Source organism: Fringilla coelebs (genome assembly GCF_963513975.1).
Source record: "Fringilla coelebs genome assembly, chromosome: 16".
In the NCBI taxonomy this organism is placed as follows: Eukaryota; Metazoa; Chordata; class Aves; order Passeriformes; family Fringillidae; genus Fringilla; species Fringilla coelebs.
Genome location: NC_140042.1, coordinates 13,729,259 through 13,750,387, shown reverse-complemented (window position 1 = coordinate 13,750,387; position 21,129 = coordinate 13,729,259). Strand labels below are relative to the sequence as shown.

Sequence of the window (21,129 nt, the reverse complement as noted above, 5' to 3'; positions counted from 1 at the left end):
CTGAGGTGTCTGCAGTGCTGAGAGGGGGTCCCCAGCTCTTGGCAGGGCGCAGCACTGGCGAGGGGAGTGTCCCAGCCTGGGCAGGGCTGTCACCCACCCGCTCCCCGGGCCCTGGAGCTCCCTGCGGGGGCAGGGATGGGCACCGGCTCCGCAGAGCTCCCTCTCCCCTCTCCAAACACTCCCAGCGGCGAAGCGGGGCGGGAGCAGCAGCCACCCGGGTCCTGCTGGGCAAACACGGCGGACGGGAGCTGATTAGCCACGGGCACCCTTCGCTCTGCTCCCTGACGCCAGCCATTGTCACCCACCCGCCCGGCACGGCTCGGCATTGGCACGGCTCGGCATTGCTACCGGACAGACCCTGATTCCCGGGGAGAGGCGGCTTCCTCTCTGCCCCAGGCAGTGCAGGAGATGGGGAGAGCTCCCACAGCCTCGGGTCAGTCCGGCCGGAGGAAAGGGCTGCACTGATCCTTTGGCCAGCTGGGGAGGGTCTGGCCATGCTGGCGAGCAGGTCCAGGTGTGGGACAAGGTGTGGGGAGTGGGGAGCGCATGACTTGGCTGCTGGCTCGCAGAGTTGGGAGAGATGAGGTGTCCGTCCTCTGTGGGCAGGAATCGCGCACTGAAGGAACACCCGGGGCTCAGCAGGACTGTTCCGAGGGCGGGCAGCGGGAGAGGCAACGCCACCGCTCCTGCAGCAGCCTTGGACATGTGGCTTTGCATCCATTGGAGTGCCCAGGGTGGCCATCCCTGCTCCAAACTTTGCCAGGGCCGGGCATGAGCAGCTCCTGTCCCACAGGGCAGGGGTCTCCTGCCTGCAGAGCCCCCCGCAGACCCCGCTCTGATTCTGCCCAGCCGGGATGTGGCAGCGGAGCGGGGCGGCGGCACAGCCCTGCCCGGGGCTGGCTCACGCTGCCTTTCCCTGAAAGCCAACGGAGCCTTAAATCTGGGGGAAAAGCAGGCGTGGCTGTGGCAAATCCTGCACTGGGGCTCCGGCTCTGACCCTCGCTGCCTGTGGAGCCCCGTGGCAGTAAAGAGATGGGCGGGATTTCTCCGGCACGGGGAGCAGCCGGGGCCGGGAGCTCAAGGTGAAGAGACAAGAGGTAAAACTCATGGGAGTGGGGCGAGCTGGAGCTCACAAAGCCAGGCAGGGAACGCAGCACACGGCAAAGCTCCGCAACAGCCCAAGCTCCTGCAAAACCACGGCCTCATGCTCCCCCCCGCAGCTGGGGGAGCAGCCAGGGACCGCCCAGCGCTGCCCTGCCGGGTCCCCGGTGCTCTCCGGGCTGTGCCCGCGGCCAGGGGGGTTCGTCCCCTTGTCCGTGCGCCCACCGTGCCTCCCGGTGCTTCCGCCTGCCCCGGCCACGTGTCCTGTCACCCCCCACCCCAGCAAGGGCTTTCCTTGCCCCGCATTCCCCCTCCTGACATTCCCCACTGTGGGATCGGCGGCCAGCACAACCGGGGCCTGCTCGGGGCAGGCGCCAGCCTGTCCCCGGGGCGCCATTGCGGCCTGGCTACTGTGCCCATGGCCGGCGAGCCCCGAGGCGGCTGCCACGGCGGTGACGGTACCGGGGCCGGGGCCGGGGCCGGGGCCGGGGCCGCCCCCGCCCCTCGGCTCGACCACGCCCCTTGGCACGACCACGCCCCTCTGTCACCACCACCGTCTCGCTCAGACCACGCCCACCAGACCCGCCCCTCGGCACAACCACGCCCCTCTGACATCACCATTGTCTCCCTCAGACCACGCCCACCAGGCCCGCCCCTCGGCACAACCACGCCCCTCCGACATCACCTCTGTCTCGCTCAGACCGCGCCCACCAGGCCCGTCCCTCGACCCCGCCCCTTAGCGGACTACCCTTCCCGTCATGCAGCGCGGTGCAGGGCGGGGCCGTTTCCGCTCAGCGCTCGCCGCGCGTCGCCGCTGCTGAGGCCGCTGAGCCGCCGCCGCCCCAGGCCCCTGTCCCGGTCTCGGTCGGAGCCGCCGCCTCCGGACCGGCCCCGCCATGTCGGCCCAGGCACAGATGCGGGCCCTGCTGGACCAGCTCATGGGCACGGCCCGGGACGGTGAGTAGGGGCGGGCGGGGCCTGCAGGAAACGCCGCGGCCTGGCGGCCGCCTCACCGCGCGAGGCCCGGCCAGGCCTGGCCTGGCCCGGCCCGGCTCGGCTCGGCTGCTGCCGCCGCTCCGGACCTGCGGCGCGATCCGCCCCCGCCCTCCCGGCTCCAGCCTCGGGGCGGCGGAGCGGGCTGGGCCTGTCCGCGCCCGGCCGGCGGTGATCCCGCCGCGCCCCCGGCCCCACAGAGCGCCCGGCGCCGCCCCGCCGCTCCGGGCCCCGCTGCCGCGGACAGGCGTAGGGCCGGCTCGGTGCCCGCACGTCCAGAGCCGCGTAGGTAGGTGTGCCCGCAGCGCCGGGTGCTGTCCGAGACGAGAAATGTGACAGCCCGTGCAAAATACGGCCCCGCTGCGGTTTTGTGTCTCCCTTCTGCGACTCGCTGGGTACTTAAATTCCCTTTGGCACGTTAACAGGGCTGTCCAGGCACTTTGCACTTTGTTTCGTAAGTGAATAAGTGCTTTTCTTTCTCTGTGTATTGAGTTGCTATTGAATTGCTTCCCATATTTTTATTTCATACAAACTGAACAATTGTGGCCCCTCTATTTTATTTATAAAGGTTCAGTGTATCTTTGCCTGCCTACATCAATCTGCAAGGGAGTTGCAGAAAAGCCTCATGTTCATCGAGCCGTGAGTCACAACCAATTTTTAAAGCTGTTATAACAAAAAAAAAAAGTGTTTGCTTTTTTTCACAAGTAACTTTAAAAGTGTAGCTTAGAAAGAAAAAAAAAAATTAAAAAAAATTTCAGTAGACACGACATTATTCCTGGATGCTTGTGAATCCTAAACTATATTCATACTTTAGTATTACACATACCTGTGTCATATGCACAGATGAGCTTTAAAATTGTCACATACCATTACCACTTTGCCTTTACTTTTATGTATCATTCCCCTGACTTCCTTACTGCAGGTGTGGGCAAGAAAGCTTTTCCTTTAAAACTTTTCAACAATGGGCATAAAATTCTGCAGCTGAGGTCTTGAAGAATGCAGATGGGTATAGTATGTGTTGGAGCTCGCAGTGTGTATTGACTAACTTTGTTTCTTTTTTTATTATTTATTTTTTTGCTTTTCTGATATTGTCTCGTTTAAGTGGCTCCTGAGTGTAAAATGTCCTCTGAGGGTGGGCTGGGGGTGGGGAGCACGTGGTGTGTTCCAGGCCAGGATCTGCCAGCTCCTTCCTTGCAGGGCCTGGGAGAGCACACCCTGCATAGTTGGGTTCCAAACCAAACGGACTGATGGCTCAATTATCACCTGAGCAAAGAGCAGGTGCCTCTAAATTTTGCCCAGCACAGCCCTGTTTTGTGATCTGGTAGCGTGGGGTTTGGTATCTCCTGCCCCTTCTTCACAGTAAGAAAAAGAAAGGGTGGAAAAAATAAACAGGTTTTGGCTGGGAGCCAGCCTGTCTGTCTCCTTTTCTCCTCTGGCTGTGCTGCTTCTTTATGTGGATGACAGGCCTTGGACATTGCTTGGCTCGCCAGCACTGTGTTTAACATGGTGTCCTGGATGAATAAATGCTAAAATAGTGTTTGTTGCCAATTATAAGTGCTCCAGAATATCCTGTTACCCTCTAAGCTTTTTTTTTTTTTGAGTAATTTTGGGGAGCAGGAGCACCAAATATTTTAATCTGCATATTGAGGTGAAATGTTCATGCTGATGCCTGTGTTCTCTTGGTGTTCTAATGTCTCCTTATTTAAACCACACATGAATTTCAGGAGATGAAACCAGACAAAGGGTGAAGTTTACGGACGATCGTGTGTGCAAGAGCCACCTTCTGGATTGCTGTCCCCACGATATCCTGGCTGGAACAGTAAGTATGTCCTCTGGAATGAGGGGTTCTGCTGAGGAGGATGTTGGTACAACTCTTGTCTGTGCAGGATGGGTGACTTCTAGGAGAGATCAGGCTGTCTGTGCTCAGGGAGCAATCACAATCCTAATGCCACTTCCTGTGACCTGTGTATGGAACTGCTCTCACTTCTCAAAAAAAAAAAACCCAAGCAAACAAAAAGCCAAACCAGGAGCTCTCAGAATTCACCTGAAATGCTTTTTCTTTCACAATCCCATGGGAAGTTGCAAAATTATTTCTGCTTTAACAGTTTGAGATAGTCAGAGCTTGCAACTTGTCCTATGGTGGTTCCAAGCCTGTAGCTAGGCTGCTGCCCTGGTTCACTGCTGCATCTCCAGGTTAGCAAGTGTCCCTTAGCAGCTGCATGAATCCCTGGAGCTTGTCAGTCTCCTTTCCCCAGCCCTGATGGAAGAGCGGCTTTTCTGTTGTTACTGTGGTGATGGTGGCAGGTCACATCTCTGGCTGCATGTTGGTTGTTTGAGCTGCTTGGTTGTTTGTGTCACTCTGCCCGACTGGTTTCAAACAGTTGTCTCAGCTCCTTTGCTGCTCCCTGTGGGAACAGAGCTGGCCAATGTTCAAAGGTTTGGCTCACGTGCTACCTCTGAGAGCAGAAGGTGATGTGGGCTTTTAGCAGTAAGCTCTTGTGAAGGAAGTGTTTATTTGAGGCTCCCAGATGAAAGCTGCAGCCAAGAAAACTGTGTCTTTTGTCACCATCGCTGTGCAGCAGTCACAGGATGGAGGTGAATATGGATGTTTGAAATCCATCTTTGCCCTTGCTGTTTGCATGAAATACTGAGGCAATATGCAATTCACTTAAGTGTCTGTCCACTTAACCAGATTGTTGAAAGATGCTGTGGTTGTTTATAGCCCTTCCTGCTGCTCCTTAGGGAGCTGGCTGGACACAGTGGGTCCCCAGCAAAGGGAGGGCTGGTGCTTCTGCCCCTGCTTGTGTCACCACTGTAGCAGCAGTGTGGCAGCACTGGTGGAAGGAGCTGTAGCAGAAGCTGCCTCAGCTCTGAGCACTCAGACTTTAGCTTCTCAGTGGCTGTCTTTGGTATTCAGCTTTTCCAGTCTTATTCTGCAATCTCTGTACCTCTGTTTTTTAAAATTCATTTGAAGCTCAGATGTGTTTTGCAGTGATTGCTCCATCAGTCTCCATATGACTTCACCTCCGTTTCAGAGTTTTAAACTTCCATCCTTGGTATAGGTCACTGTGGTCAGGGTATGTTTTTTGACACAAGATTCTGCAGCAGTTTTTTTGGGGCCCAGAGGGTGGTTTGAAGATGAAGGCTGCCTTCTACCTCTTCTGGCAGGTTTTCAGAAAAAGGGTAAATGGCGAGTTGAAGGGGTAATTCAGCATAAGGGATGTGTGTGAGCTGGTGCCAAAGTGTGGAGGAAGTCTGAAGTGTTTCAGGTGGGCTGTGAGTCTCCTGGGGCAGAGAAGCACCTTGAGGAATTTGTTTCTTCTGCTTTTGTTGTTACTTGTCTTGATTGAGTTGTCCTTTCTCTCTCACTGTGGAATTTGTGCTCAGAAACTGCAGGAGCAGGAAGTAAGACTGCTCCTGCACTAGTGATCGTGTGGCTCACGTGCATGATTGTGTGGTGGCCTTGAAATGGGTGTGGAGTTCTACACCTCTCTCAGCAGGTTACTGGGGGCCAGAGCAAGTGTTGGTGCTGCAGATCTGTGCTGAAAGAACATGTGATGTCCAGAACAGGAAGAGCATTTCAGCTGTCACTGCTGCTGGTACAGTGTGAAACTTAGCTGGAATGTGCAGTCCTCCCTCGTGATCTCGGGCGGCTCCACTGGCACTTTACAGTGCTCTACTATGGAAGAGCTGTATGGGTGAATCTGTCTCAGCTGGGTGGGGTATAATCCATCTCTGGGTGTATTACTGCAGAAATCAGGACCTTGGACCTCTTAGAAACTTCCAACAGATGCTCTTGGCCTTCTGGTGCTTGCTGTGTTGTGTCCTCCCCTAAGGCATTGTTACTGCAGCATCCTTCATGTGTGCAGATACTCCTTAGTGGGAAACAGATTGAAGGCAAGCAGGAAGCTGATCCCTTGGGGAGCTGTGTTCAGTGAAATGTGATGGAGTCCCACTCACTGACCTTCAGGTGCAGAGTAAGAAAAGGAGTCCAGACTGTAAGCAAAGCTCTGGAACCTTCCTTAAAGCTGTAGGAGGCCTGTTGATGTTTGCTTTGTTTAGGTGCATAAGTGCTCCTGATTGTAAGAGTTGTCATTTTAAGTTGGTTTGTTCCTGTGATTATTCTCTTTTTGGCTTCAGAAACTTGTTTAAACTTGCCATTAAATAACCTGGTCTCTGTGGGTAAGGAGGAACATTCTGGGAGAGCAGGAGTTGGTTTAGTGAGCCCATGGGCTGTTACCTTGTCATTCACATTGTTTGTGGTGAGCACTGAGTTCTCTCTGCAGCTCATGGTAAGCATATTTCTGTCAGTGAAAGTATTGTAGCACATTGAGACCTGGCATCAGCTGGCAATTCTCCTGAATTTCAGCTCCACTAAGAGGTGGACAGATGAGCCTCAAAGCTGCCCAGATTGAACATACCTTGGAAATTGCATCCAGAGAATTAATTGTGTCCCCTACTGGGGAATATGAATTGAAATCTGTAGATTCTAGAATTGTTTTGTGTGGGTTGAGAGGGGGTCTGTGCTTTCCTTTTTCACTTGGATGAAACTCTGCATCTCTGATCACTGTGAAAGCATCTTTGTGGAAATTTCATTTTGTGGTGAGTTGCCAGTTCAGTGGAGATCATAAGAGTTACCTCAGAATGTGGATTTCTCAGCAAATGGGAATATGACTAATTATCAGTGACATCTAAGTGTCTTCAGTCTTTGTGTGTATGTGGAGTTAAATCTTTGCTCAGGCTCTGCTGGTTGCCTGTCTCACATACCTGTGTTATAAACCAGCCAGTGTTGAGTGGAGCAGGTCGTGATCTCTGTGGAAAAGGTGAGCATTTTATGAGAGCCCTCCTTGGCATGAGAGGAGGCTTTGAGGCAGAAGGGCTGGTGGTCTTGCCCTGAGTGAGCAACACCTGTGGAAGTCTCTTGTACTTGAACATCTCAAAGGACCTGGAGGAAGATTTGATGTTTATAAGTTAGTGAGAACTGAATGCTCTTCCCTGAGGGAAGGTTGAGGGATTTGTTGCCTGTTAACAAGCAGGGAGAGGAATAGGGAGCTTCAGAGCAAGCATTGTTGGCTGTTCTAAAGTGGTGAGAGCGCCTTCTCTGAAATGGGGTTATTGGCTCAGCTTGCAGGGAGAGCTCAGATAAGAATATTTATAATGTGAGCCAATCACATCCAATACCATTATTTTCTCCCTATCTTGGAAAGTGATCTCAGTAGCATGACCAGAAGAATGAAAGATGTGTCACATCATAGAGAAATATTTTTGTGGTAAAATAACAATAACTCTCTAGCATTCTTTGAAGTGGCTTGCCTGAAATTGAACATGATCAAGCTCTAAAAGTACCAACATGCTTTTTTGTAGGCATTACATTTCTATCATTAGAGAGCTCAGCAGGAGTATTCTGGATGCAGTGTCTGTTTCTGTAGCCCGCTGCCTCTGGCCTCCTGGTTCTGGTAAATCTGAGCAAAATGAGAAAGGCTAAATAGTGGCAAATGATCTGGATTTTTTTGCTTTTCTAGAAGAGAAAATGCAGTAATAGGCACCTGCTGAAAACCTGAGCATAAACTGGTAGAGTTTTAGTTACTTTGCTTCATTCTAAACCCTGCTCTCTGAGTGTATTGTTTCATGTGAGCATCCCCAGCTTTAGTTTGTGATATTCCACAGGGATTCAGTGTTATCCCAGTTCAGCTTTCTCTGCAGTTCACTGAGTTGACACCTGTTGTGCATGTTGAGGTTTGGGCTCCTGGGGACTGGTGGTGACAGTGAGAGAAGAGAGTGGTGAGTTGGGGTGTTCCTTCATGCAATGTCATGTACCCTACCATTCCTACAGTGGCTCACAATTAGGGTTTTTATTATTTTGGCTTTCAAAATGTCATTTTCTTTTTCCACTTAAAAGGGTAAGAGGAAGGTTCTTTGTTACAAATTGATAATGTTGATATGCATCTTCCATGTCTTGAGAGCATAATTGACTTAGGTTCATGTGGCTGTTAACTGCTAGGTGGGAGAAAAAATAACAAATTCAAATAGCATGGAGTGCAGTGGGAGGGAAGGGCAGCTTTCTGGGAAGGGAGATGCTCTTAAGTCTCTCATTAAATGGGCTTATGTGTTGGACTTTGCTTTGCTGGGCAGGTTTTCAAATTCCAGGCTGCAGCTGGATGTGGGAAGGGTCTGGCTGTGGAATTAACGCTGTCTGTTGTTGCTGAGTGTGGGGTTGTGCATTTCTGCTGGCTGTAGCCCTTAATCCTTTTCAGTCCTTTTGTTGTTGATAGGAAGCATTCTGTGTGTGTCCTATAATTTGGTGTGCCATATGTTACTTGGGCTGATCCTGACACAGATGTGCATTTCCAGAGGAGCTTTAAACAAGGTCCAGGTATGTTTTCCTGGGCTGTGGCTCCAGGATAGGAGGCACTTGCAGTTGGTGCCTATTGAAGGGGACCCATCTCCCTCCCAGCCATTTCTGAGGCTGTCCTGGGACTTAGAGCAGGAGTAGGACTGGACTTAAAGCATTTGGGCTGTTTTAATGTTCCCAGAACATCTACAAAACAAGTTCTGGCAAGCATGTGGTTCTTCTGGCTGGTTCTGGTACTGAGAGGTTAAGAGAAAGCTGCTTTTCTGAAAATACTTTATTTTGATATGATGCAGTTGGCAAGAGACATCTGCTGCTTGTTGCTGTAATGGAGCGTTCTTATGTGGGTTCTCCTTTTTCTTCTAACAGAGAATGGACCTGGGAGAATGTACAAAGATCCATGACTTGGCTCTGAGAGCAGATTATGAGATTGCAAGTAAAGAGAGAGACCTGTTTTTTGAGCTGGATGTAAGTATGGAGAAATTTTAGTTACTTTTGGGGAAGCTGCTTCTTGAAGTTACTGGGCTGAACAGTAGAACTCAGTGGCCGCTTCACCTGATCATGTTGCTTGATGTGTTACCTGTCCAGAATGTGCAGCTCCTTCCTGAATGTCAGCCTGACTGCTGACTGGAGAATGCAGAAGTAATTATGGCCTTTGCCACCCCATTAGCCCAGCTAGCTGGGAGGCTCCCTGGCATTCCTTGGATCCTACACCTGCTGCTCTGTACCAGGTTCTTGTAACCTGGTGCCCTGTCCCAGAAAGAGATTTAACATTAAAAGCCTTCTGCTCAGTAGTTTTAACTTTTGTCAGATTTAGCTTTCATTTAATCTTTCTGTGATGGAACACATCAAGGGGAAGCACAATTCTGTCTTTCCTTTTCATGTTATTCCAGTGCTTTTGTCTTTGTGCCTGTTGCTCCTGCACAGGAAGGAAGTTCCAGTGCAAAGCAATGTTGATGTGTCAGAATAAAGGAACTGGGTCAGGTTTACAGGGCAGGGGTCGAATGTAACTTGTTCTACAAAGTGTCCTTTGGTTTTTTTTAAGCATCTCTTCTTGAGGTTGGTTGTGCATTATACAGGATTGCAGCTGTTGGCTGTCAAAGCTACGTCTGGCACAGAGAGCAGCTTCGTTCATAATTGTTTGTCTGATCATGCAGGCCATGGATCACCTGGAATCCTTCATTGCAGAGTGTGACAGGAGAACAGAACTGGCCAAGAAACGCCTGGCTGAGACACAGGAAGAGATCAGTGCTGAAGTGTCTGCAAAGGTATTGGCCTCTCACTGAACATTGGTTCTGAAGGTCTCCGTGGGAGCACTGGTGCTCTGTTTCTCTGACACCAGTGATACCAGGGGAGTAAGGCTCCACAGAGGATTTGGAGATTCCAGTCATCCTCCCCAAATGGCTGCTCTGGCCATTCTGGAGACAAACTGAAAGAGCACCATGGACTCTAAAAGAGATTGCTTTTATGGAAATGAAGCATATTGATTTCTTCCCCATGCTATAAAATGTTGCCATAATAATTTAGAATAGTAAGTCCATCATCCCATGGTTTTTATTTCATTTAACAAATGCTCATGAAGTTTCCTTTTTCGGAACTCACCTAATTGGGCCAATACAAGACATTTCTGTAGCTGATTTTGTGGCCTCTATGCTGACCTGTAAGCCAGAAATGACTGGCAGATCATGATCTCTCCACATGCAGTTTCTCTGTTTGCCACATGTCTGTGACTACGTTGACATTGGTCCACCACTCCCTTTTGTTGGGGACTTTTGGAGATTCATGATCATCTTCCAACAACAGATTTCATTACACAGGATTTCTTTTTAAAAAATGAAAAGTTGTCCTGCAGGCTTTATCACATTTTTGTCTTACTAAAACCTAACTATTCTCTTCAGGCAGAGAAAGTCCATGAGCTGAATGAAGATATTGGAAAACTCCTAGCTAAAGCAGAACAGCTGGGAGCTGAAGGAAATGTTGATGAGTCTCAGAAGATCCTGATGGAAGTGGAGAAAGTCCGGGCGAAAAAGAAAGAAGCAGAGGTACAGTGTTGGCTCTCCTGTGGGTTGTCACAGGAGCCTGGGCTAGGCTGGGTGGTTTCTGCCTCTGTTCCTGTGTGCCAGCACCTCCTTTTGCAGTTCCAGCCATGTGCCAGCAAACAGGTGGCAGTGTGGTATGGTGGATGGAAAAGATTTTTAGAAACTTTTATATAGTTTAGGGAGGTGACTGGGGTGGGGAGGGCTTCATCCTCTGAAATATTTGGTCACCAGTCCCTTGCAGGGATAGACTGTCATGTTAGCTGTGCCCACAAAGCATTTGTGTGGCACCTCCTTTGTGTGAGGGTGGGTTTTGACTCTTCAAAGCAGTTCTTTTGCAGAAGTTTCCCTGGAGGGTTGTGTCTATGTAAGGGTTCCCTGACATTTGTGTGGGTTTTCTTGCCTCCCTGTAGGAAGAATACCGAAATTCAATGCCTGCATCCAGTTTCCAGCAGCAGAAGCTGCGTGTGTGTGAAGTCTGTTCAGCATATCTGGGTCTCCATGACAACGACCGGCGTCTCGCTGACCACTTTGGAGGCAAATTACACTTGGGTTTCATTCAGATTCGTGAGAAACTGGATCAGCTGAGGGTAATCCTCTCTGTTTTAAACCACCTCTTTGTAGTTCTGAAGACCTTGAACACTTCTATTAAATTAATACAGAATTCTTTGCAGAGGGCTTGTAAAAGCTGAGAAATTTGACTGCAGAATCCCTAAAGCATCAAACAGATCTTTGTTTAGCCCCTTGTCTTGGGTTCTCTTCTGTCTTTTCTGGGTAACTAAGTGTGTACCCTCAGAATCAGTCAGACCAGAGCACTGCTGTAATTTATTCCTTGGAGCTTTAGTACAGTAATTCTCATTAGCATGACAGAAATTTGTTAGTCTGGGTAATTTTTTTTTACTTTGAAACCTCTTAATGAAATGTTTAAACTGAAGTTTCACATGGTTCTGTCAGTGAAAAGATCTTGACTGGCTGAAGCCATTAGGAGTTTTCTGAAATTATTGATAATGGGTTGTGCTACTGGCCTTGCTTGCAAACAGAGACCTTTAGCTGAGTAAGAGTTGTGATTCCTGTGCCTCACTCACAGTGCATTGAGGTCAGTGCCTCAACTGAGAAAAATGAGAACCTTGACAGAGGTCTTAACTCAGCACATAAAACGCAGTGCAATGGTTCTTTGTCTTGCTATTGGAATGGTCTTCCTGCAAATCTGACCTGTTACTGTATGACTCTAAATAATGGCTGTTACTGCATGGCTGAAATATGATGTGGATTTTTTTTTCCCTTAGAAAACAGTGGCAGAAAAGCAAGAGAAGAGAAACCAGGATCGTTTGAGACGGAGAGAGGAGAGAGAACGAGAGGAGAGGATGGGCAGACGGTGAGTGGGACCCAAAAACTGGCCTGTGAAGTTTAGAAGTGTCTGATTCCTTGTACATGAGCACTGCAGGAGTTCAGCATCTGCTTCTGCAGTGGCTGTTGGATGTGCTCCAGATGCTGTGTGAGCATCTTGGCATTCAGTTAAAGATTAAAATAATGCACAAATCCTCCACTCCTCCACCTTAGAGTGATTGCACATGTAGTTTAACCTCCACTGTGTGTTTGGAAAGGTGGGAGTTCCCTGTAGTCTTGAGGCTTGTGTTGGTCTAATCCCTGTCTTAGGGAATCTGAATCTGGATAAAATACCTTCATTCAGAGCACCTGAGTGTGGAAGTTTAAGATGAGTGAGGACTAGACTTGCTCAAAAGGCAGAAATTCCCTGGACAGCCCTCCCCACTGCTTGGAGACTTGGAGGTGACAACAGGCTGGTGTCCATATGCCAAATAGTGGACTGCATGTAACTTTCCTGCAATAAGTGAGGTGTTATGGCAAACATTTCCTAAGGAAGCTGAGGGATCCCAAGGAGTGGCTGCTTCTGGTGGTTGTAGCTGTGTGTGTCACCTGCTCAGATGTCTGTAATTCCTGAGCAGTGGGAGGGGCTGGAACATTGGTTTTCTCAGGACAAGCTCTTCTGCATCTTGCCAGCTGAACCGGACAAACAATTTCTTCTGTACTTAAACTGAAGTGGCAACTTGTGTTTAAACAGCTCAGTTAGGCAGCCTGGTGTGGGGAGGGTGGTTATTTGCAGGGGTCAGGCAGAGGAAGTGGCTGGGTAGGAATGCTGTTCTGATTGTCACAGCATCTCCCTGCTTACCTTGTGTGTTTCTCCTCTTGTACTTCTTGCATCAAAAAGACCCCAACCTTGCTGCCTGTGCAGAGCTATTTTTGAAACTCAGAGTCAGCTGAAGAGTGACTTTGTCTGAGGAATATCAGATTTATAACTGCAGTGTACTCTAAGATGGGCTGGCTCTGGCTATACATTGCTGGAATTGCTGACAAATACCAGCATGAAGCAGCATGGTCATTTTTGTGTGTTATGAAGATGAGAGCCCCAAACTGTTATTCATTATCCATATAATTTTATGCATGTTATGCATAACTCCAGTTAGGGTGTTTAATCTGGGTTTTCTCTGGGGATTTCCTGGTGTGATATGAAGGAGGAGTTCATGCTACAGCTTTCTGTCAAACTGTAGCACTTCATGGAGAGCCTCACAACTTTGTTACCCGTGCAACTGTAATGCAGTTGAGTTTGGGAGCTTCAGGATCTGGAAGTAGCTTTTGAGTGCAGGAGTTAATCAAAAGGGACTGCTGTTGCTGCTGCTGTGGTCAGAGATGTGGAAGTGAAAAGGGAAGTGTCTTCACATGCAGCTGCTTCATGGCAGACCCACAGCAGGACCCTGCCTAACATGGACTCAGTTTGTCTCCATGGTGCCTCTTCTTCCATTTCTCAACAGTAAAAATTGCTCAACAGTTGTTCAGGAAGAACCCTCTGGATCTCTTTGTTGATCCACATCTTCTCCAAATGCTAGTTTTCTTCCTTCTGTGCTTTTGTTTTAGTGGTTTTTAAAAAAAAAGAACCTCAACCCCTCAATTCTTCAGAGCTAAAGAGCCTCTAGTGTTCACAGGTAGTCCATATGTGGATGCATCTGATGAGGGGGTTTTGGAAGCTGCTTTTGAATGTTTATTTAAGGCTTAAAATAGGAAAGCTTAAAGAACTGCATGGAGCTGGCCTGAAGTGTGAGTTGTTGCTGTTTCCATATGTGACAGTACTTAGAGACTGTGGCCTTTGCTCTGGCTCTGTGCAGAGGCACCTGTGTGCTCCACAGGGAAACTTGTTATGAAGGAGTCAGGAGTGCCATACAGAAGAGGTCAAATCAATTGCCTCTCCAAAATGAGAACTTGACCTGAGGGAGGACAGTGGCTCTCCCAGTGGACACTCAGTGTCAGAACTGAGGCTAGAGTCCAGATTTCTTGGTCAGATATCTGCTGGGAGCTGTGCACACTGTGCTCACAGAGGCATTTTCCCATCAAAAACTAATTGGTGATGTCTACCACCGTCCAGCCAGCCTCTCTTATCCAGAGTTTGGTACTTTAAGGAACCACAGGAAACGTTTCCTTTGGATCTCTTCTTGTCAGCTCCTATACAGCACCTTCATGGTGTTACTTCAGTAGGAAGAAGAGCATGGATTAACTTTGGGAGCCTTTGGTGACAGGCACTGTGGCATCCCTGCAAACCTGTGCATTCCCTTGAGAAGCTTTGCCTCTCACAGCTGTAATTAATTTGTCAATAAGCTGTGATTCCATGTAGGAATGAGTGAACTGGATTCCACCCTAGTGGTAATAAACACAAGTCTTGTGTGATGTTGCTGGTGGCTGTTGGGTACCCAGTAATCTCTTGAGACTGGAATTCTGTGCAGAAGTGGCATGCTGGGAAGTGCAGACCTCAGTGTTGGCTTCCAGAGTGCACCAGCAAACAAGTCTGGTGGAGGTGCCAAATGGATTTCCTTTGTGTTAAGCTGGACAAAAGACAGGTTATGAAACTCAGCAGAAAGTCTCTGTGATACAGGGACAAAAAAAATAAATAAAATAGACTTGCTCAGTCCTCTTGCTGCTATGGAGAGCAGTCTTCTTTGTCTCCTGCAATGATTCAGGCTAGTAAGGACAATGCTGTTTTGTTGGATACTTCCTGAATTCTGAAGTTTGGTTCTAGGGAGTGATTATCAGATGTTTTTTGTGCATATCCCTGCTTGGATGATAGGCATGAAGGGCAGCCAGGCTTTTCAGGGGATGTGGAAGGGCTTTTGTGGATGTGTGCACTGGTGGTTCAGAATAAAGTGATCAGGAGGAAAAAGAACAGTAAGAACTTGGAGTAATTAGAACGACCAAAAAAAATCCAGCTGCCTGCTAGGTATCTACAGGAAGCCCTGCTGCTCTGTCAGGTTCTGTTACTTGGGAGTGGAGGTGTGTGGTTTCTGCCTTGCTCTCCAGCTTTATCAGCTTCTCCTTCAGCTGGTCATGTGTGTTGCCACTCTGCATGTTTCATTTGCAGACTCCAAGTTCTGCTCCACTTTGTTTAGAGTCCTTACCTGAATTCCCTTCTAAATTTGGGGGCTTTTTTAACTTTCTACCGTAACTGAACAATCCCATTTCACTGAAGAAATTTCAGTGCACATAGATTTTCTTAATCTTGCCTCATCGAGGCATGGTTTTAAATAATGTTATTAAAACAGATGCTTCTCTATTGCTTCTGAAATTCTTGTCTGTGTGTAGCTTTCATGCCAGGGTGCCAGAACAGCTCTGTGGGGTATAAATAGAACTTACTGTGTGTGAGTCTGTGTGCAGTGGGGAGCAGTTACAGGAGTGAGTCTCTAAGTCACTAAACAGGGAGAGGAGCCACTTCTTAATTAAAGCAAAACAAGACTGTTCAGACAGCGTGTGATGTTCAGCTGGCTCTGAAATGTGGCCACAGAGGAAGAGGGAGGGTGCAGCTTCCATGTGCAGAGGTATTTTAAGTGTTGCTGAAGTTGAAAGAATTCTGCCCTTGTTATTTACAAACTGTCAGGAGCTAATGCTGACAGCAGTAAGCTCAGTGCCACACATGAGCTCTGAAGCTCGTGGAATGTGAGAAAGGAGAGCAAGGCCTGGATTATTCTTCTCAAGTGCTTTCTAAGGATTTTCAGTTTCTCTGTCACTTGTCAGTAATAGTTCTCTTGTGGCTGTGTCCCGTCTTTTTTTCTAAGTTATCTTTCCCAAAAAGGAAAAAAAAAATTGATGCTAATTTCCTTCTAATGTTTGGTAAACAAATACAAGTAGTGAGAAAAGGCTAGTTTTTGTTTATTAAAACCCCTTAAACATGCAGCTACCTCAGAGGAACCAAAATCAGAAAAATGGCAGATGTCTTTCTGATTGGAGAGTGGCACTTTTTGAAAATGTTAGAGTTGATCCAGCTGGGGTTAAAACTACAGTGAGTAAAGAGTATGTAACCAATATGCACAGAAAATCAGTTGGAAAGGTTCATTGGGGTGCTTTATTAATAGTATCTGATTTCTAGACTTTTCTGTAGTGACAGGAAGCTCACTGTGCAGAAATTAATGTTTTCCAGTTTTTGACAAATTCTTTCTCCTAAAATTAAAGCTAACAAAATGTTTTATTTGCAAGCTTTTTTTTTTTTTAATAATATATCACTTGAGGTATTGATTATTCCTGTGAAGAGTTGCCAGGGTGGATGACTTTTCCTGTTAAAAACCCACTGGCTGTATCATAACTTCTCTCACTTTACTCTCTTCTCCTTTCTAGGTCTGGATCAAGAAATAGAGATCGTCGAAGGTGAGTGCCCAGTTCTGCACTTCTCCCAAATGCCTGTTTGTCTCTAGCTGCTGAGGTTTTCCTGGGTCTCACCAATGGAGTTCACTCAGTGCCTCAGTGTCTGGTTTGCTCCCTGAAAGAGATGGGAAGTGCAGTAGGGGCAGCTCAGTGGTGCTGCTCAGCTTGGAGCGACTCCTGGGGCTGTAGAGCAGGTGCCAAGTAGCCTGGCCAGAATGGGCTCTGTGTGCCTCCAGTGTGAGCCCATGGATGTCCTCGAGGCCTTTTTCCATAAATACCTGATATACTTTTGTGACTGTGATGTCTGAAGTATCTGTTATATATGTAATACCTCAGAGGTGAAAATACAGAGATTTGAGATTAAAACCCCCACATCTCTGGGAAAAGCTTGCCTTAATGCTATGGCAACATTCTCTGTGATAATGGGCCTGGAGATCTCCCTGCCTACTGCTTTCCTTTGGCATCTCTCTTATTTTTAGAGCAGGGTGAAATAAATCTCCTTCTAAAGTGCAAGACTTTCACAAGGAAGATTCTCTTAGGGTTATGGTGATACCAGAGGCCATTTCCTTTGGCCTCTCTTCTATTTACACAGGCCTCACTTGTGAGCAATGCAGGATTATAAGCTCTGCTCTGGCCCTTGCCACATGCTTACAGTAATGGTGGGAGTTATTTCTATAAGCTTTCCAGCAAACTGAATAACCCACTGGCATTCTGTTGGTGGCACAAGGCCCAGGAGGAGGCAGCTGCCCACTGTGTGGGTGTGGGTGAGCAGCCCTGGGTGTGTGCAGGGGCTGGACTGCGTTGATGCTCTGGGAATTTGTTACTCAGGAGAGCCTGAGAGGCACTGAGGGTGCAGGTGTGAGGCACTGAGGCACTGTGTGTTCCCTGCAGATCGCGGTCCCGGGAGCGGAGGCGGAGACGCTCCAGATCAGCCTCCCGGGAGCGGCGGAAGTCGCGCTCCCGCTCCCGGGACCGACACCGGCGCCACCGGAGCCGCTCCCGCAGCCACAGCAGAGGGCACCGCCGGGGCTCCAGAGACAGGAGCTCAAAACACAAGTATGTATTCCCCACTGGAGTGCTTCTGCAAAGGGGAGTCCTTGGCTCACTGTGATCTCCCTGGCCTGTAGAGCGAGCGGGAGCGTGGCAGGGTTCTCCAGAGCAGCTGTGCTGGCCTGTGCCAGCTCCTGGGCCAAAGCAGGGTTCCCCAGGGGTCCCAGCTGTACAGCAAGATCCCAGCTGAGAGGATAGAACAGATTCCCTGGTTTGCAGTGCTGAGCCTTGAGATGCTCCTTGGATGGGAAGCAGCAGCACAAAGCCTCCTTGAGCAAACTGAGCTTCTCTGGGCCTGTAGGAGCCAAGTGCCTGAGAGGCAGTTTGGATGTTACACTTCTGTAGTTATTTTCTGCTTCCCAGATTCCTTCTCTCAGTGCCGGCATTGGGAAGGAGTCTATGATTTGAGATCTGGGGGCAGTCTTCTGTTAGAAGGCTGCATGAGAGAGAGAGAGAATTCTTTAGGAATCAGCACGTTTTCCTCCTGAAAAAGAAATACAGGAGGAGTATACCATTCTTCTGTCTCTGAGGAGAAGCACTATAGTCCAAAGAAGGGCTTAAAGTTTTTCTGAAATTCAGCAAAACAGCCTCTGTGTTGGAGGAAGGATAAGGCAAATGTGTGTAGGGTATTAGAAAAATTGACTGGAATCACTGTGTTCCCTTACAACCCTTCTAAGCCCAGGAGCAAGTCTGCCTTCAGGTGCTTCCTGAGGTTAGATCTGGATTTTTTTAAAGCCTCCTGGTTTAACAGGGGAGTGCTTTAGCACTGTCACCTGATAAGGCACCAGCACTCGAGTACAATTCTAGAAACAAACCTGTTGTTGTGTGTCTTGTGTCAGTTTAGCTAAGGGGTAAAAACAGCTTTTCTTTAAAGATACCTGGTGAAGGGGAGGGAAATGATGGTCTGAAAAATAAGTCTGTTAATAATTGAGGGGGGATGTAAATACTGTTGATTCTCCAATGGCTGAGATACTAAAGTGCTTTTTTAAATCTGTCTTGAACATGAAAAATAAAGAAAAGAAGTTTGGACAATTAGGAAGTGAGGAAGATCCTGTAATAACTATTACTAAAGAGCAGGTAAGGGATTACTTCGGAACCCCTGAACACATCCAAACCAGCCCAGGGGGATTGGCCAGCTGACACACCTGCACAAAATTGCTGAGAGCTGGGGACAGGCCAGGACCAGTTTAAGAAAACATAACAAAAACAAGAGAACAAACAGCAAAACCATGTGTCCTGAAAGACAGTTAATGAAATCTGCCCTCAGGTTCTGCTGGGCTGAGGTCTCACTTGCTGAAAGAAAGTGTCACAGGATCTGGAGAGCTCAGGGTAGGAGGTCTGCAGGCAGCAGGCATTGTTGTGGAAAAGGCAGAGAGTTAATGTCATCAGACAGACTGATGGTAAATGACAGTTTAATGAAAATGAAATGGCTGTTGGGTTTTGATGAATCAATTTTGCAGTATTTTCAAACCTTAAAATCAACAAGAATGAAAGTGAAACCCCTAAGGTACCTTTCGTTGTGACTGTAAAAAACCCCTGTGTACTGAGCCTTGAAGTAAAATGTAGGAGCCTGTGCTGAGCTCCCTCAGGGTCAGCTCCTTTTGAATCCTGCTATTCCCTAAGCTGGCAGGAATCACACAAGAAACAGCCTTTCAGATTAGACCTAATGTGAAGCCTCCTGTTTAATTCTGCGTGGGCTGACACAGGGAAGTGCTGCTGAAAATCTGTGGCTGTGAAAAGATGTGCTGTGGGCTGTGAATATAAATCTCTATCTTCCTGACTTTGAACCCAGGATGCTGCCAAAGCCAGCATTTGTCAGGATGCAAAGTGAGAAGCCCAGGGCTGAGCCAGCAAAGAATCCAGCTGGTATTTAAAGCAGTTGAGCAGAAAGCCAGTAGCTTAGGGCATAATGAAAAACTGCTCTGGAAGCCATGAACTGAGCCGAGTCAGAGACAAGGAAGATATTGTAGGCACTTCAGGATGGCCCAGAAAAATAATAAGGGGCGCAGGGAAGACCTGAGAGAGCCCCTGTGGCAACAGCTTGAAAGGATCACTCAGAGGAAGGAGGAACAAAGGCTGTGCTGTGCACGGAAACCTCGCAGAGGGCCCAGAGCTGCTGTCATGGGGACCCACTCCCCGTGGCACAGCAGCCAGGCACGTTCCTGTAGGGAACTTGCATCCCACAGCCCTGCCAGGGAAAGGTGCTGCTTGGTGGGTGTTTGACAATGTTCAGTTGTGAAGCTGATAGCGATGGTTTACTTTGTACTGCAGATCTTCTAGAGATCGATCTTCGAGAGAAAAGTCCCGAGACAGAGAGAGGAAAGAGAAGAGCTCTTCTGAGAGGCGGCACGAGAGCACAAATGGCAAATCTCGTTCCAAGAGGTCAGAAGAGAGAGAAGCTGGCGAGATCTGAACTCAAACGATCTGTGTTGCACTGTAAATAGTCTGATAAACATTCTACACAAAGCCTAAATTTCCCATTTATATTTACTGAATACAACTCATCTTTTGTAGTTTGGGATTTTTATTGTTTGGCAGATAGCTGTGAGTTTGTAGAGACACAAGAGTTACGTACTGTTTAACAGGATTTTGTTTTAGTAGGAATAAATAAATCTGGATGGATGGTTTTCACTCCAGGCCAGTGTGGACACCCCGTGTTTGTCCTGAAACAGCGAGTGCAGTGCTCGGGGCCACGCTGTGCCTGGAGCCCTGAGCTGCCCTGACCTTTGTAACGCTTCAGCCCTTTCCAAAAAACCCACCTGACCCTCTGTGAGCACACCAGTACCGCTGGTTCTCAATTATATCTTTTCCTTCTGTTTATATATGTTTAAAAATAATTCAAATTTCTTTTTTTTTTTTCCTTCCTTTTAGTACTTAGCCATCTCATTTTTATGTCTCCAGCACTTGAGAGTTGCCTCACTTGCCCAGCTAAGGCAAAAAAGATAAAATTTGGCCCTGATGTATTCTGAAAGCTGTTTGTCATTGAGGATGACCAGATGAGCTGAACCATGTCTCTAAGCTGGGCTCAAGTCTGTTTTTAGTACCTTTACAGTTCAGATAGTTGAGTTGGTGCGAGCAAAGCAGTGAGAAACCTGGCTGCTTTCTTCTCTAGAGAAGCACGGCCGCAGCTCCTCTGCCTCTTTACTGTGCACTCTGCAGTCAGAGCTTCCCGCGGGGCTTTCTGACCTGCAGACCGAAGCGTTGGTGTGTTCCAAGGCCAGTCAGGCAGAATGTGCCGCGGGGCAGGGGTGCCTGGGGCTGGAGCCCGTGCCAGTGCGTGCCCCTCCCGGCAGAGCGGCCCCGGCCGTGTCCCCACGGCCTGGCAGGCCGCTGCCGCTGTCACTCGCTGATTCCTCGGCTTGTTTCCCACGAGGGCAGGGAGACGCCTGGCTGTGCCAGCCCCAGCCGCGACCCTGGGCTCGGCATTTTGTGGGCACGGTGCGAGCGAAGCCGCCGTCACCCGCAGAGGCAGGAGCCGGGCTGCTGCTCGTTAGCGCGGTTAATTGCCGCCGTTAATTATCGTTCCCAGGGCCGGGCTCCGGCCGGCGCTCCACCCTCCCTCCATTCTCTGCCTCCCCCCGAACGCGGCTCCGGTTCCGCCGCGGTGCTGCCCCGGTGTCGGTCCCTAGTGCATGCCCCCCTTCCCTGTCCGTTTTTACGATTAATTCCGCGGTTTCACGTGTTGTTTTTGTAACCTCCGTGTGGGGCGCGGGGGGCGGCGGGCGCGCGCTCGGGGTGCCCGTACGTGCCTGTGCTGTTCTCCCGCGGTCTGAGCGCATTAAAGATCTGTGTTTGTGGCTCCCGCTGCTGCCCGGACTCGTTCTTGCGGGATCTCCGCCCGCGCCGCCGCCCAAACCGGGCCGGGCCAGGCCCCGCCGCACCGAGCGGAAGCGCTCCCCGTGC

The 21,129-nt window shown here is 49.1% G+C and overlaps 1 protein-coding gene across 4 annotated transcripts; it reads left to right on the top strand.

Annotated features, from left to right (window-relative positions):
• The first annotated feature begins 1,892 nt into the window (after positions 1-1,892).
• LUC7L (LUC7 like) lies at positions 1,893-21,025 on the top strand. Of its 4 annotated transcripts, none has more exons than XM_084216854.1 (11): positions 1,893-2,058; positions 2,663-2,733; positions 3,819-3,913; positions 8,813-8,911; positions 9,601-9,711; positions 10,342-10,485; positions 10,893-11,069; positions 11,766-11,854; positions 16,150-16,179; positions 17,068-17,232; positions 19,498-21,025. In XM_084216854.1, the coding sequence occupies exons 4-11, from the start codon at positions 8,816-8,818 to the stop codon at positions 19,637-19,639; spliced, it is 954 nt and encodes a 317-aa protein (XP_084072980.1). In that variant the 5' UTR covers positions 1,893-2,058; positions 2,663-2,733; positions 3,819-3,913; positions 8,813-8,815; the 3' UTR covers positions 19,640-21,025. The 4 variants fall into 4 exon arrangements, with proteins under 4 accessions (XP_084072980.1, XP_084072978.1, XP_084072977.1 ...); XM_084216852.1 differs by lacking the exon at positions 2,663-2,733 and adding an exon at positions 18,242-18,303 and having other exon boundaries at positions 19,498-19,634; XM_084216851.1 differs by lacking the exon at positions 2,663-2,733.
• The last annotated feature ends 104 nt before the right edge of the window (positions 21,026-21,129 follow it).

Bases quoted from the DNA above. Each gene is read 5' to 3' on its own strand.
- LUC7L (XM_084216851.1), top strand. From the start codon at position 1,998: ATGTCGGCCCAGGCACAGATGCGGGCCCTGCTGGACCAGCTCATGGGC. The intron at 2,059-3,818 runs GTGAGTAGGGGC...CATGAATTTCAG, and splicing joins CATGGGCACGGCCCGGGACG to GAGATGAAACCAGACAAAGG. The intron at 8,912-9,600 runs GTAAGTATGGAG...CTGATCATGCAG, and splicing joins ACCTGTTTTTTGAGCTGGAT to GCCATGGATCACCTGGAATC.